The sequence below is a fragment of the Hyperoodon ampullatus genome (assembly GCF_949752795.1).
Source record: "Hyperoodon ampullatus genome assembly, chromosome: 1".
Taxonomy (NCBI): Eukaryota; Metazoa; Chordata; class Mammalia; order Artiodactyla; family Ziphiidae; genus Hyperoodon; species Hyperoodon ampullatus.
Window position 1 is genome coordinate 143,424,931 of NC_136914.1, and position 16,652 is coordinate 143,441,582.

Sequence of the window (16,652 nt, forward strand, 5' to 3'; positions counted from 1 at the left end):
TTAAGATCCCTCCCAATCTTGAACAATTTTTAAGCCTTTAAAACAATCTTAAAGCCCTGGCATACTATAAGAAAATAAGAACTAGAGTAAATTCTCCTCCCCCTGCCGCCCCCCACCATCCCCTGTCCTTATGTATTGGCCTCAGAATTGTCGTGCACTGCTAAATGTTAGATTGACCCTTATGCTCACTCCCCCATGCTCTGTTTTTTGGATTGTTCATTCTTTTACAGTACTTTGATTGTGCAGTTTTGGCTTATGAGAGAGTTTGCTCAACATGAGTCCAAGAATGCTTTTGCTTACACAGCTTCTGAGAATTAAAAACAGACATGATGTATAAGTATCATTTCAAAACAAACTAAGACACAAATTGTAAAAAGTTAAAAGTAAATTTAATCTTAATATTGTAATATATATATGTAGCTTATATAAAATTTTATAAGATTGGATTCTAAAAGAAGCAATAATTCTTATTCAGCAGTAACCTTTGCATTTAATCTAGTATTTTATCTCTGAAAAATGATATTCTTCTTTACTGCATTCTTCTGACAAATTTAATCAGTATATATCACCATTCTGTATAAGTGAACCCTCAAAAGTCTCTTTACTCTAAGTTTCATTTCCCCTCAAGTAAGAAAGTTATTGGATAAGTAAAAAAAAAAATTTACTTTTACAGTAATTAAATGTATATTCTCAGATACGATACATAATTTTTGCATATTTGACTCTTACGGATCAACACAGATCACACACATTCTATTACTTACTGAATTATTTTGTTTAGGTTATCACAATCTGTCGCATAATATAGAAAACAATATGCAACTTTCTAGCAGCTAAAGACCAGGCAGATTTTTTCATACCAGTGCTAACACTGAGGTTGTTTGGTGATTTAAACTTAAGACTACAGTTTAACCTCATTATATGCAATTTTTGAACACAGAAGAAATCATAGATCCTAATATTTGTCCTGGGCTTCTGTTGTTCATAGCAACAAAATTTATTTTGCTATGGAATGGAATACAGAGTCTGTTGTATATTAAAGAACTACTCAACTTCAGCCTCCAAATTTAGGCTTTGGCAGGTAAATATAGTTACTCTTTGAACATTTATATTTTCTAGCTTCAGAGAAGGGTAAAGACACTTAAGAAGTGTTTCAAACAGTGAGAAATCCTTAGCCTGAATACGTTCATGCTATTAATATGTGAAGATGTTGGAGGAAAAAAATGGTACACAACTTAGTCTTTTTTAATACTCTCAACTGGTAGTAATCAACCTAACCTGACTCTTAGAAACCAAAATGTATTATTATCCAGCATGCTTTTCTGAGGGTAAACTATAATGTTTTACAAATCAGTGTAGGAATCGCACACAGGATAAAATGCAGAAGAACCCAGGGATGTGCCATAACATAGCAGTCTGAAATGGGGCCTTGTAGAAGAAGAGTGGGAAGAATTATGCCTTTGGCAAATGCAAGTTCATAAACCCCAGTGTCTCTAGGTAATAAGGAACATCTGCATCCCCAAATGATGGCTACTGGTTACAATACTGGACTTATCCCAAAGTTGGTTTGTTTTTTGGGGTTTTTTTTTGCGGTACGCGGGCCTCTCACTGTTGTGGCCTCTCCCGTTGCGGAGCACAGGCTCCGGACGCGCAGGCTCAGCGGCCATGGCTCACGGGCCCAGCCGCTCTGCGGCACGTGGGATCCTCCCAGACTGGGGCACGAACCCATGTCCCCTGCATCAGCAGGCGGACTCTCAACCATTGCGCCACCAGGGAAGCCCCCCAAAGTTGTTTCGTTTTTCTTTTTTACATGCCAGTTGTCTCTTCCCATTGTCACCTGAGTGAGGTCCCTGCTGACATCCCCGGCTACAGTGTCTTTCATCATCAGTGATTCATCTCAACCCATTAAACAGTGGAACAGATGCTATTAATAGCCAAGGGTCAAGACTTTTAATTTCTTGCCTGAAAGTTGCTATTGTTGACAGCTCAGTGCCTATGGAGCTGACTCAGAGGAAAACATGCCACTTCCTGAACCACCACCAACACCACCTCCTTGGTTTGGGGGTAAGTGTCCCTTGTTTAGGGACACTTACTTTTTCATCTGAAAATTGACACAGCCCACCCAGACTAATCTGAAAGAGGATTGCTGCTGAAGAGGCAAGGCAGCAAGCCACGCAAATTGAATGGTAAGACTAGAGATTGACTCGTGACCTTGGCATGGAATAGATCCAGTGACGGGAGCTGGAACAACTGGATCTTGGCTGGTGCCTTTCCTCAAAGAAAACTAGTAAATCCTGAATATTCCAGTTATGTGTAACAGCTGTGGCTTTGTCCCTACAGAGTTTGTGATAAATTTCTGAGTATTGCTAAATTAACTCTTACTGTACCAGCTTGAAGGAAATCCGTTGTATCTGGAAGAATTAACACACATCCAAGGGGACAGAAACATATTTAAGACTAAATAGAATGCTGTGACCTTAATCTTGTGAAAGGTCCTGCTTAGCTAAGGAAGAAATTAGAAAACACTGTTTAGAGCATTTTATGCTTCTACAGAATCAACAGTTTGGGAAGCTTAATGCCTATGTGCCACGAGAAGAGGTCAGAATTCTCTGAATTCTAACTTGTAGAGAATTCTCTAAGAATGAGAAGACAGCTCAGGTTTTAGGTCTAGTGTCTTAAATTGTCTCCTCTTTTACAGACCCCAGTAGTTTCAAAGACTCACTGTAGAGTAACTTCTCAACCTAAATGTCCATTGACATTTATTTACAAAACAGAAACAGACTCACAGACATAGAAAACAAACTTAGGGTTACCAAAGGGGGAAGAGCGGAGAGGGATAAATTAGGAGTTTGGGATTAGCAGATACAAACTACTGTGTATAAGATAGATAAACAACAAAGTCCTAGTGTATATATCACAAGGAACTATATTCAATATCTTGTATAACCTATAATGGAAAAGAATATAAAAAAATATATATGTATTTAAAATTGAATCACATTGCTCTATACCAGAAACTAACACAACATAGTAAATCAACTATACTTCAATTTTTTAAAAAAATTTTAATAAGGTAGAGTAGCTTCTGTTTTCATCACTTTTGACAATTATTTTTATCATTACAGATGAACCTGTGTTCCAGCCTGTGTTCTCAAGATAAATAACCCCTCCAATGACTATCTTACAGGGCCACCATGATTACCAGATTACTGGATCTTCTAATCTCTTTAAGTGGAAAACCACAGGGTAACAATCTGAAGTCACAAGACAGACATAGCAAAGCCTAGAGCTTTAAAACCATTTCGACTAGTGTCAGTTTGACTAGTGTTGTCCATAGTTGAGACAGAAGCAAATGTTGTATGTATTTACTTTCCTCCACCACCTTTACTGTCTGACAGTAGCCAAATCAACACTATTGCAGGAGACAAAGTGATTCACACGGTGTTTTGTTACATTCTGAGGTGAGAAGAGCAGGGTTAACCCCTCTTCTCTCTACAAGGTCAAGGTCATCCAAAATTACCCATTGATTCACTGCCCTGGAAATATTTAAAATGCTACTTCAGTAGATTCCCAAAGTATTACATCATCCCTTGAGTTGACAACAGGCTGGTAGAGAAAAAAAAAAAAAAAACAGTGGAAGAAGTGAAAGTTCCAAGTAGTCAGCCTTTCATAGCTATATTTTTTTTGCCTAGGAAACCTCATCCATTCCCCTGCTTTAGCCACCACATATATGCTTATGACGCCCAAATCTATATATCAACACACACCTCTCCTCTAAACTCCAGACCCGTAACTCCAACTATGTAGTGAACATCTTCACCTGAATTTCTCTTAGGCAACTCAAACTAGATAAGACTAAATTTGAACCTGTATTACCTTTTCCCAGCACTTGCTCCTTTCCTCTTCCCCCTTTTTCATCTACCTCCTCATCCAAACTGGAAACCTGGATGTCATCTTTGACTTTTCCCTCTACTCTGCTCCTAACTCTGGTCAGCCTCAGTGCTAGCACTTTACTCCATCCTCTTCATCCTGTTACTGCCAGGTTCTGATCATCACTTGCTTGGACTATTCCCATGGCCTTCTAACTGGCCTGTCTCCACCAGCCTTGGACCCCTCAAATCCATCCTCTGCGCTGCTGCCAGAGAGCTCTTTCTTGAATTCAAATCTCATGTGTCTCTTAAAACTCTATGGCTTCCCACTGCTGAGAGCAGCATGGTGCTATCAGGTACTTCAGCAGGCAGTTTACCTGCTTCTCCAGCCTCATCTCTTCCCTTCTACCTTCTATTGCCTTTGCACCTTACACTCCAGCAGTAGTGAATTGTAATTCTGGAGAAACCCCTAGTGCCATGTCCTAGAATTATCTATACCCTGATCTCCATTCCTCTGCTCCCGAACTGCCTGATAAACCCCTTCCTCTACATTATGTCAAATCCTCTTTGTAGGTCATTCTTCCCAATCTAGACAAGTTTAATCACTCCCTTTCCTTTATTACTATGCATACATGCAACATATAGAAGAACACTTCAAAGCCACCCCCCTTACACATTATTACGAATACTTATTTACACTTCTGCCTCCCCAGATTGTCACTTATTAAGGCACAGGCCATTTTGTATTCAATTTTATAACCCTAATGCCTAGCATGGTACTTAGTATGCTGTACACTCAAAAAATACTAGCTATTGAAGAAGATTCTAAAATTTATTCAATTACAAGAGAAGAGCACCACTACACTGAGACTTATGCAAAAATCACATAAATATATTAAACATATCTTTGTCAGATGATCAGTCAGATGGTTGAATATTCTTTTTCTCTGTAATTTCTCTGTAAGTCTGTTTCAGTCCCTTCAAAAATCCAAAGATCACATACAGATGGCCAAGAGGCACATGAAAAGATGTTCAACATCACTAATTATTAGAGAAATGCAAATCAAAACTACCATGAGGTATCACCTCACACCAGTCAGAATGGCCATCATCAAAAAATCTCCAAACAATAAATGCTGGAGAGGGTGTGGAGAAAAGGGAATCCTCCCATATTTGATGGGAATGTAAATTGGTACAGCCACTATGGAGAACAGTATGGAGGTTCCTTAAGAAACTAAAAATAGAGCTACCATATGATCCAGCAATCCCACTGGGTATATATCCGGAGAAAACGGTAATCTGAAAAGATACATGCACTTCAGTGTTCACTGCAGCACTATTTACAATAGCCATGACATGGAGGCAACCTAAATACCCATCGACAGGAATGGGTAAAGAAGATGTCGTACATATATACACAATGGACTATTACTCAGCCATAAAAACGAATGAAATACTGCCATTTGCAAAAACATGGATGGACACAGAAATTATATACTAAGTGAAGACAGAGAAAGACATATATATCATATGTGGAATCTAAAAACATGGTACAAATGAACTTATTTACAGAACAGAAATAGAGTCACGATGTAAAAAACGTAGTTATCGGGGGGGAAAGGGGAGGGATAAACTGGGACATTGGGGTTGACATATACACACTACTATGTATAAAACAGATAACTAATCAGGGCCTACTGTATAGCACAGGGAACTCTACTCAATACTCTGTAATGACCTATATGGGAAAATCTAAAAACGAGTGGATATATGTATAACTGATTCACTTTGCTGTACAGCAGAAACTAGCACAACATTGTAAATCAACTACACGCCAATAAAAAATTAATTTAAAAAAATCCAAAGATCTTCACTCAGAAAAAAATTCAAAAACTAAGCTCAAAACACCACAACTGCTCAGTACTATTAGATTCATTCTGTGGGGAAAGCTACAGAGTGCTATATAACTGGCTACTGGTATTGGTATTATGGCTGTGGTTTGTATATACACGCACTTTTAGGTACATGTCTTATCTACTCTCCCAATGAGACAGAAGTACAATCTGTGTCTTTTATACTGATCTGCTTCCCTGCGTCATTCCCCACACAGTGTCTGCTCAATAGACATACAATCCTGGTTGTAATAATGGTGAAGTTGACAGGGAGCCTGTATTAATGGAAAGAATACTAGCCAGCAGCAAAGACCCTGGAGTAGCTGTGATAAAAAGTAAAAAAATAGAGAAGTCCCTGCCCTTAATGAGCTTATATATAAATGAGAAGTAACATGAGGAGGAAGTAACAATTTTGAGGACCTATTATGTATAAGACCCTGATTTTGGCACTTGATATAAATTATTTACTCCACACAAAAACTCTGAGATATGGGCTTCCCTGGTGGTGCAGTGGTTGAGAGTCCGCCTGCCGATGCAGGGGACACGGGTTCGTGCCCCAGTCTGGGAGGATCCCACATGCCGCAGAGCGGCTGGGCCCGTGAGCCATGGCCGCTGAGCCTGCGCGTCCAGAGCCTGTGCTCCGCAGCGGGAGAGGCCACGACAGTGAGAGGCCCGCGTACTGCAAAAAAGTAAACAAATAAATAAAAACAAAAAAACAAAAAAAACACTCTGAGATACGATCATTATTGTCTCTATTTTATAGTATTCTAAATGGCAAGTGTTTCTATGTCATATTTGAAAGAAGCTTAAAAACTCATACTCGGGGCTTCCCTGGTGGCGCAGTGGTTGAGAGTCCGCCTGCTGATGCAGGGGACACGGGTTCGTGCCCGGTCCGGGAAGATCCCACATGCTGCAGAGCGGCTGGGCCCATGAGCTATGGCCGCTGGGCCTGCGCGTCCGGAGCCTGTGCTCCGCAACGGAAGAGGCCACAACACTGAGAGGCCCACGTACCGCAAAAAAAAAAAAAAAAAAAAAAAGAAAAACCAAAAACTCACACTCAAAATTTTATATGTCCATCCCAATGATCTTCAGACAACTGCACAATATAAAGATTTTTTTTTAAACTATAGTTTTAGGGGCTTCCCTGGTGGCACAGTGGTTAAGAATCCGCCTGCCGACGCGGGGGACACGGGTTCGAGCCCTGGTCCAGGAAGATCCCACATGCCGTGGAGCAACTAAGCCTGTGCACCACAACTACTGAGCCTGCGCTCTAGAGCCAAAACTGCTAAGCCTGTGTGCCATAACTACTGAAGCCCGTGCGCCTAGAGCCCGTGCTCCGCAACAGGGAAGCCACCGCAATGAGAAGCCTGCACGTTGCAATGAAGAGTAGCCCCCGCTCGCCGCAACTAGAGACAGCCTGTGCAGCAGCGAAGACCCAACGCGTCCAAAAGTAAATTTATTAAAAATATAATAATTTAAAAATAAAACTATAGTTTAATAGCTTTGCAGCAAAGGCAGTAAAATGCAGTGAATTAGAGTTCCTGCTCTGGAGTCAAGACTGCCTGGCATGCTGTCCTGGCGTGCCATCCAGGCTCTGCCTCATATGACCTGTGTTTTCTTGGTTACTTTATTACTCCCTCAGAACTTTAGTTTTTGCCTCTGTGAAATAGAGTATAACACTCTATTTTATAGGATGAATGTGAAGATTAAATGATATACCTGTAAAACCCTTAATAAAGATTTAATAATACCAATACTAGTAAATTCATAGCAATAAAAGCTAAATTTTTTTAAAAAGTACAAAAAGAGAAAACATAACTTACAGAAGCCAGTAATCTTCCATCTTCCTTCATAGCAAGGTAACGGTTCGCACACACTCCTTTGATAGACACAACCCCTCTCTCTTCTGCTTGAAGTTGTAGTTTGACTATAAGTAATGGAGAAAAAATTACCTTTGTAGCATCATAGAAAAAAGAGGCATCTACACGTTTATGCAACATACAGGGTAAAGACAAGGCGCTTGTGCATCCAGCCAAGGAGCTGGGGGACAGGGGACAGATGTCAATTAAATTCTGTTAGAATGAGAGGCAGACCCACTAAAGTATGAGTGCCTCTTGACTCCCTTCTCAATCCAGTGTCAGTGAGTGGATAAGAGTGATAGATGGAGAATTTTTTTCCCTTCATGTGTAATTAGCCTCCACTTGGCCCTGTTAACTACTTAGATTTTTTTTAAATGAACATATTTTAAGAGTACATAAATATATAAACTACTTATGAGAATTTCCACACTACTGCCTAACTTTAAACTCTTTAAAAGTTATTTTAACCAATTCTTCACAAATAAAATATAATCACTCACTATTATCTTTTGGTTTGTATTTCCATGAGTTTCCTCACCTCTTATTTCTAGCTTCCCCTTCAATACAATACCAAATGCATTTATCTTTCTTTATGGAGGGATTGTGATGTATAGATTTTTTTTTGCAAATATCTATTGGACAAACAAAATGTTTATGCTTAATTTGCTTATAGTGTGATGAAAGATTTTCAGAATGTAAGATCCTGAAGAGGATGACCTATGTGTTACCCTACATTATCAATATTAAGCAGACTGTTGGAAAACAAAAAAATAGATATTACATGATCATGATGATAATGCCATAGGGACAAATAATCATCTAATTAATTCAGTTAAAATTAAGTTTAAAATTTGTTTTGCTATTCAGAGGCAGCATTCTCCTGCCTAGAACAGCATTCCCCAAAATGTATTTTGGCTAACAGAGATTACTTAAAAAACAGGTTCTGGGGCCAAATAAATTTAGGAAATTCTTGGTTAAGTCAAGTTAACTCTTTATTGTCAAACTTCTCAGAACTTTGCCTCTCATAACCTGCGTTATAAATCACCATAAGGGTATCAAGTACACAGTGTGTATAAAATGTGGTTGGGTCCCAGAACAAGTTTTTTCATAGGCTATTCTGTGGCCTATAAACATATCTAGGACATTCTTGAGAGCAATAGAAAAAAGCAGTGAATATTCAAAATTCTGGAAATCAGAATAATATTATTTGGATAACATTAGAAACATAAAGTAAATTTAATTTTCCCAGGTGTTTCCGGGCAGCTAGGAAACACGGCACAAAAAGGCAATGCTTGAAAAATTCTGGAATTACTATTAACTTTGTTAGACATAATTATGTCATAGTAATTATGTTTTAAATTTTTTCCTATCAGGTAGAACAACATACGGGTAAAATGAGATATAACATCTGGGATTGGCTTTAAAATATTCCAGGAAAAAAATAAAATAAAATATTCCAGGAATCAATCAATCAATAATTTTTTAATAAAATGGGTGGGATAATAAAACAAGATTGATTAACCTATGTCAATAGTTATTAGAAGCATGGGAGTTCATTATTCTATTCTCATTACTTTATGAATGAGAATTTACATTTTTTATAAAAAGATATTTGTTGGACATTTTTAATGTCTGATTCTCCTCTGTGCCAGTCACTCCAGGTGAAATTCTTCTACAGAATCTTAAAAGACAGTACAAAGTAAAAGGAATATAATCAAGACATGAAAACTAAACGGAGAAAGGCATAAAGCCTCTTTCAAAACTTTATGGGAAACTGTAGAAAATAAGATTTATTTTTAACAAATATAAGCAAAATTAATGATTATGAATAAAAATCCTTGTATATAGCTCTAAAGTGATGTAGATAAGCCATATTAATTATGAATGTATTTGCATCTCTTTTTAACTCATATGGTTGTATAAATGCTCCTGAGGCAAGACTGCATAGTCAATCACTATACCTTTTTCCTGGCACTTTATCAATAAACTGTAGGCTAGCTCAAGCCCACCATCTTGTAAATGTGTATTACTGGTCATAAGGCAGATTATGGATATTAATGTGTGGTCAGTACCTGCAACTCAGTACCCAAAGTAAATGTCATCATTCATTTATTCATTGGCTTTTCACAGATTTCTTGGGATTCCACATTAGGATATTGTCATTTGATAAGCCATTATAAAGTAAACACTAATTGTAGATGCCTGAAAAGTGTTTCCATTAACATATAACTATAAAAATATAAACTTTAAAAGTAACCAGAGCCTGAAACCAATAAGAAGCTGGAAAATCCACAAAATCATAGATTTTCTTTAAAAACCCATCAGAGCTGAGATGCAAAGAGACCTAAGTAAACTAAATTTCACATACAGATGATCCCTTCCCCCACTTAAAAGATGACCTGCTTCCATCTTTGACAGGAAGAAGACTAACCCTATCAAAATGGGGAGTATAAAGAAACCAGCTGAACTTTTACAAACTTTTAAGTGCTGCTGACGTGAAGAACTGGATTTCTAAGGAACCCTAATCAAACAGCAATTCCATACCCACCTGCCAGTTCTCTCCTACAGAGCTTGCACCTAGGGCACAACCATCACACACCAGAGGCAGAGGACAGAACAGAAGGGCTAAGAGATCCTTCTGAAGCACCTAAGGCTTTGCCGAGTGCAAAGCAACAGTCCAGTGACAGCTGGGAGTGGAACAGAGCTGAGAGAGAGCCCTCTGAGAATCACTGAGCCTTCACCAAAAGAAAAGCAGGATGAAGAGAGATCTTCAAAGACAATGGTAGATTTCAAGAGCAAGGATAATCCTGACCTACCCAAATAGTTAATAGCTGGGCTATTTCTGTCTTAGACAAAATGGAATATGAAAAAGTACTCAACCCAAAAGAAGGCAGAAGAGGAACAGAAGGACAAAGAACAGATGGGGAAATTAGAAAACAAATTCCAAGATGGCAGATTAAACCCAACACATCAATAATTGAACTAAATGTAAATGAACTAAACACTTAAAGGAAGAATTGTCAAGAAGTTAAAAGGCAAAACCCAACTATGTTGTTTACAAGGAAAGCACATTAAATACAAAGATACAGGCAAGTTGAAAGTAATGTGGGAAAAAATATAAAATGTATACCCTAATTATAAGAATGCTGGTATGGCTATATTAATATCTGATGTGGACTTCAAGGTAAGTAGTATAACTAGAGATGAACAAAGTTATTTCATAATGATAAGAGGGTCAGATACCTCAAGAAAACATAATAATTTTAAACATGTAGCACATAATAATAGAAAATGTGCTATAATAATAAATTGCCTGAAGCAAAAATTGACAGAAGAAATAGATCAGTAAGTATATGGAATATAAGAATAATGTTATCAGCCAACCTGACCTGACTTTTTTTTTTTTTTTTTTTTTTAAAGATCAGGTAGGTTTCATTTACCTGAAACTTTAGTCTCTTCTTAACATCATTGTCATTTGAAAACTATGCTAAAAAAAAATTAACTCTGCCAGCATGGTAAATGATCCTATGCTTATTTGACTAGTGGACTTGAATTTTTCATATCAATTAACTTCAGCTTATAAGTTCTTTTTCCAAAGTTACCATGATGTTAAGTAATATCACTGGCTCTTGTCCTGTACTGTGGGTACCCCTGGTACTTTTGTTTTTTAACAGTCTGAGACATAATTCATGTATGATACAATTCATTTAAAGTGTACGTACAATTCGGTGGTTTTAGTATATTCACAGAGTTGGGCAACCATCACCAGAATTTTAGAACATCTTCATCATCCCACACCTCCTATGGTTCACCTCCTATGTCCCCAATACCACCATCCCCAACCCTAGGCTACCACTAATCCACTTCCTGTCTCTATAGATATGCCTATTCTGGATATTTCATATAAATGGGATCATACAATATGTAGTCTTTTGTGACTGGCTTCTTTCACTTATCATATTGTTTTCAAGGTTCATTCACATTATAGCCACGTTTCAGTACTTCATTCTTTTTTATTGCCAAATAACATTGCGTTGAATAGAGAGACCCCATTTGATCTACCCACCCATCAGGTGATAGACATTTGGTTTGTTTCCAGTTTTTGGCTATTATGAATAATGCTGCTATAAACATTCATGTACAAGATTTTGTGTAGACATATGTTTTCATTTCTCCTGGGTATATACCAAGAAGTCAATATGGTAACTCTATGTTTAATCATTTGAGAAATTGTCAGACTTTTCCAAAGCAAACATTTCACATTCCCACTAGAAATTAAGGGTTCCAATTTCTCCACATCCAGGCCACATTTGTGATAGTCCGTGGTGGTGATTTTTGTTTGTTTGTTTGTTTTTTCTATTATAGTCCTAATTGGGTGTGAAGTGGTATCTCTTAGTTCTGATTTTCATTTTTCTGATGTTGAGTATCTTTTCATGTGTTTATTGGCTATTTGTATATCTACTTTGGAGAAATGTCTATTCAGATCCTTGGCCCATGTTTTAGATTGTCTTCTTCTCATTGAGTTGTAAGAGTTCTTTATATGTTCTAGATACAAACCCTAATTAGATATCTGATTTGCAAATATCTTTTCCCATCCTGTGGCTTGTCTTTTCACTTTCTTGGTATTATCCTTTGATGCATAAACATTTTTAATTTTCATGAAATCCAATTTATTGATTTTGTTTTTTCACTGCTTGTGCTTTTGGTGTCATATCTGAGAAACTACTGCCTAATCCAAGGTCATGAAGATTTATGCCTATACTTTTCTCGTAAGAGTTTTAGTTTTACCTTGTCATTTAGGTTTTGATCCATTTTGAGTTAATTTTTGTATGTTGTATGAGGGTCCAACTTCATTGTTTTACATGTGGATGTGCCTAAAGTGACACTTAAAGATCACTACACCCCAAATCGGCAGAATATACATATTTTCAAGGAATACTCCCAAGAATAAATTATATGCAGGCCATAAAACAAGTCTCAATATACTTAAAAGGGCTGAAATCATACAGAGTGTAATATGAGAAATTAATAAGAAGATATCCAGAAAATCCCACAAATACTTGGAGATTAAGCAATACATTTCCAAGCAAAACACATATCAAAGAAATCACAAGGGAAATTAGAAAATATTTCTAATTGTATGGTAATAAAAACTCAACATGCTTAAAGGGAAAGGTATAGCTTTAAGTGTTTATATTAGAAAAGCAAAAAATCATGAAAATCTCAGCTTTTACCTTAAGAACTAGAAAAGCAAATTAAGCCTAAAGTAATAACAGAGGGAATACATACTATGTAAAAATTATACAATGGAATATATACATATTAGTAGAAAATAATCCCAAAGAGCTAACAGTTATTTCAGCGTAATAAAAGGAAAATAATATTTTACTTTCATACACTTTTTGATATTTAAAATTTTTTTCTCGGTTGAACATGTTACTTTTATAATAAAAACAATGTTAGCATTGTCAGAATTTTTAAATAATGTAGAATAAAATGCCAAGTGTATGCCATATTAAACATGAAATAATTGCAGTCATGAGTTCCAAGAGGGAAGTTTCTCAATTAAAAGTGATGTAAGAAATGTATCAATCAAAAGGAATGCGTAGGGCTTCCCTGGTGGCGCAGTAGTTAAGAATCCGCCTGCCAATGCAGGGGACACAGGTTCGAGCCCTGGTCCAGGAAGATCCCACATGCCGTGGAGCAACTAAGCCCGTGTGCCACAACTACTAAGCCTGTGCTCTAGAGCCCATGAGCCACAACTACTGAGCCCGCGCTCTAGAGCCCGTCAGCCACAATGACTGAGCCCATGTGCTGCAACTACTGAAGCCCGCGCGCCTAGAGCCCGTGCTCCACAAGAGAAGCCACCACAATGAGAAGCCCGCACACCACCACGAAGAGTAGCCCCTGCTCGGCGCAACTAGAGAAAGCCCACGCACAGCAACAAAGACCAAACGCAGCCAAAAACACATAAATAAATAATAAATAAATTTATTTTAAAAAGCAATGAGTAAACCTTGATGAAAGCAAACCAACTATAAAAATTACTGTAAGACCATAGGAGAAATTTTAACACTAACTGGATATTTTATACTTCTAAGGGAATTTTTTTATTTTTAGGCATGAGAATGGAACTGTAATTATTTTTAAAGGATCTTTTAGAGATATATACCAGTCTTTTAGAGATACATATCAATCATTTATGTATCTAATATGCACTAATACATACATATCACTTATGTAATAATTTATGTAGTCATTTTTCAAATGCTTTGATGAAATGACATGATGTCTCAGATATAGTTAAAACAATCCAGTAGTAGGGAAGGGGGTAAAGAGCTAAGGCAGGTATAGATGAAACAAGACTGCGATGATAACTACTGAAGCTAGGTGATGGATACGTGGGGGTCATTAAATTGGTTCTTCTATTTTTTGTATATATTTGAAACTTTCTCTAATAAAAAATTGGGGGGGGGTTATAAAAGAACAAAAAGTAACTAAGGCAGTTCATTGGGCAATTAATGTTAAATGTGGGTACCGATTTATTGAAGGGTATTGTCTTAGACCATTCAGGTTACTATAACAAAAATACCATAGACTGGGTGACTTAAGCAACATTTACTTCTCACAGTTCTGGAGGCTAAGGAATCTAAGATCAAGATGGCGTTAGATTCAGTGTCTGGTGAGAGCCCTTTTTATGGTTCACCAACAGCTGTCTTCTCTCAGTGTCCTCACATAGCAGAAGGGGCTCTGTGGGGTCTCTTTTGTAGGGACACTGATCCCATTCATGAGGGCTCCACCCCCATAACATGACCAGTTCCCAAAGGCCCTACATCTCCTAATACCATTCCATCAAGGGTTTGGATTTCCACACATTAATTTGGGGGGCGGAGGGGGGACACCAACATTCAGTCCATAACAGGTATGAAAACTGTGTTAATAATGTTCCAGAGACAGTCCTTGAGATACTTTTGGATTCTATACAGTGTGAAATCTCAGCCAGTACTCAAGGACACTGGACAGTCACTGTTTCATACTGGACTGGCTTCATAGGGAGGAAAGCTACAATAAAATAATCATACTTGAGATTTAGAAGACTCTTAATAAGCAAAGATCTTACGACATAGAAAAGGCATAAACCAAAGACATGTTTTGTTTGCTGGAGGAAGAGTGGGAAGAGGGTCTTCTTTAAAGGAGTGGTTTTAAATATCAGGCACTTCAAGATAGGGAATGAAAGGAATTCTATTAAATTTCCACATAACGAATACAATGTAAAATTTTCCATACCTTTCAGGAAATGAAACAATAGACAAGCTAGCAAAAATTTGTTCTGAAAAATGGAGGATAACTTTGGATAACTTTATCATCAACTCTTCTGAACCATAAAAATGATCTATTCCCTTCTGTGCCTAACCAGGTAAACTATTATCCTCAGCCTAGTTTCTGGAAATAGAAAATATTAATGTGTATTTTTTACATTTAGAATAAAGGTTAAAGCCTTGATTTTCACCTTATATAAAACTAAACCCTATTTTAATACTTCAATCTAGCTGTTTATACACTTGAAAAGTGTCTGTCATAGCTATCAAAAAAGCAAAAAAAAATTGTTTTTCTCCATAATATTGATAATGTGAAACTTGCCACCTAAAAAGTGCTTAATAAATGACTATAAAATAGAACATTCCTTTTTGTAGTATAAATAAGTACCAATTCTCTTGCACGCAGTGTGCTAGACTGGGGAATTATAATCTACCCTGGAAAACCTTCTGTGGTCATTCCCTTTTCCCTTCTCCCCTCAGTTTATGATAGGAGTCCTCTCCTCTATACTCCTTTATCCTGCTTCCTCTACTCGGAACAATTTTGTACCATACTTGTCTGGCCCTCTTTGATTGTGAGGGCAGGGAACTATATCCATCTCTGTATCCTGTGAGTTAACACAATGCCAGGCACATAGAAGTCTCTTGTGAATGTCTGATGGATTGAGAGCATCTCACACGAGAAAAAGCGGGTAAAGGAACCGTTGCAGCAATGTCCTTGGTGTCATACTGGAGCATTATACAGGTGCTATGAGACTACAGAAAATGACATATCTATTATTAGAGGGAAAATCAGAGAATCTTTCTAGGAGAGATGAGGTTTGAGCTAAGTTTTGAAGGATATCTAGGAGATAACCTCATGAACAAGGTATAGGGTAGGGAGACTAGATAGAATGATATTCCAGGTAGAATGTCATTTCAGGACTGAGGCACGAAACAGCCACACAGCCTAAACAGCCAAGTCCAAGACAGCTAGAGCAATAGGCAAAATCCAGACTGAGAAACCCCACAGGTCAGGGACTTCCCTGGCAGTCCAGTGGTTAAGACTTTGCCTTCCAATGCAGCGGGTGTGGGTTCGACCCCTGGTTGGGGAGCTAAGATCCCACATGCCTCGAGGCCAAAAAACCAAAACATAAAACAGAAGCAATAATGTAACAAATTCAATAAAGACTTTAAAAATGGTCCACATTAAAAAAAAAATCTTTAAAGAAACCCCACAGGTCAAATAATCCAATTTCCTCAACAATCAATTACTAGGGAGAAAAAAAGATGGAAGGAGGACCTGAGACTAAAAAAGGCTTAAAACTGACATACTTTAAAAAAGTAAACTAAAGCAGAATATTTAAGGATGCCTATCAGTATGATGAAACTATTAAGAAACTCAAAGAAGTAATTAAAGATCTGTACACTTTTATTGGGGAGGCAGGGGACTGTGATTGGGACAGGGGACACACAGAGGGGCTTCTACGGTGACTGGCAAAGTTCTGTTTTCTGACTTGAGGAACGATTACAAAAATGTTCACCTAGTAATAACTCATTAAAGTACAAATTTGTTTTATGTGTTTTTCTGTATCTATGTTATATTTTACATTTTGAAAGTTTTTAAAATTAAAAAAAGTCTACAATAAAAGACCTTTCTAAATTGGACCTTGAACACTGAGGTAGCCCCGGTCATTTCAGCACGCTGGAGACCACCCACTATATTCAGGTTTTGGA

At 37.5% G+C, this 16,652-nt stretch overlaps 1 protein-coding gene across 1 annotated transcript in view; it reads right to left on the bottom strand.

The window, feature by feature from the left end:
* The window catches only part of FGF2 (fibroblast growth factor 2), a gene marked incomplete at both ends in the record, with an annotated part of 55,941 nt that overhangs the window by 5,826 nt on the left and 33,463 nt on the right, over nt 1-16,652 (bottom strand). The window contains one exon of the mRNA XM_079714796.1: nt 7,585-7,688. Coding sequence (XP_079570922.1) covers nt 7,585-7,688 — 104 coding nt within the window. The remainder of the gene's footprint in view (nt 1-7,584; nt 7,689-16,652) is intronic.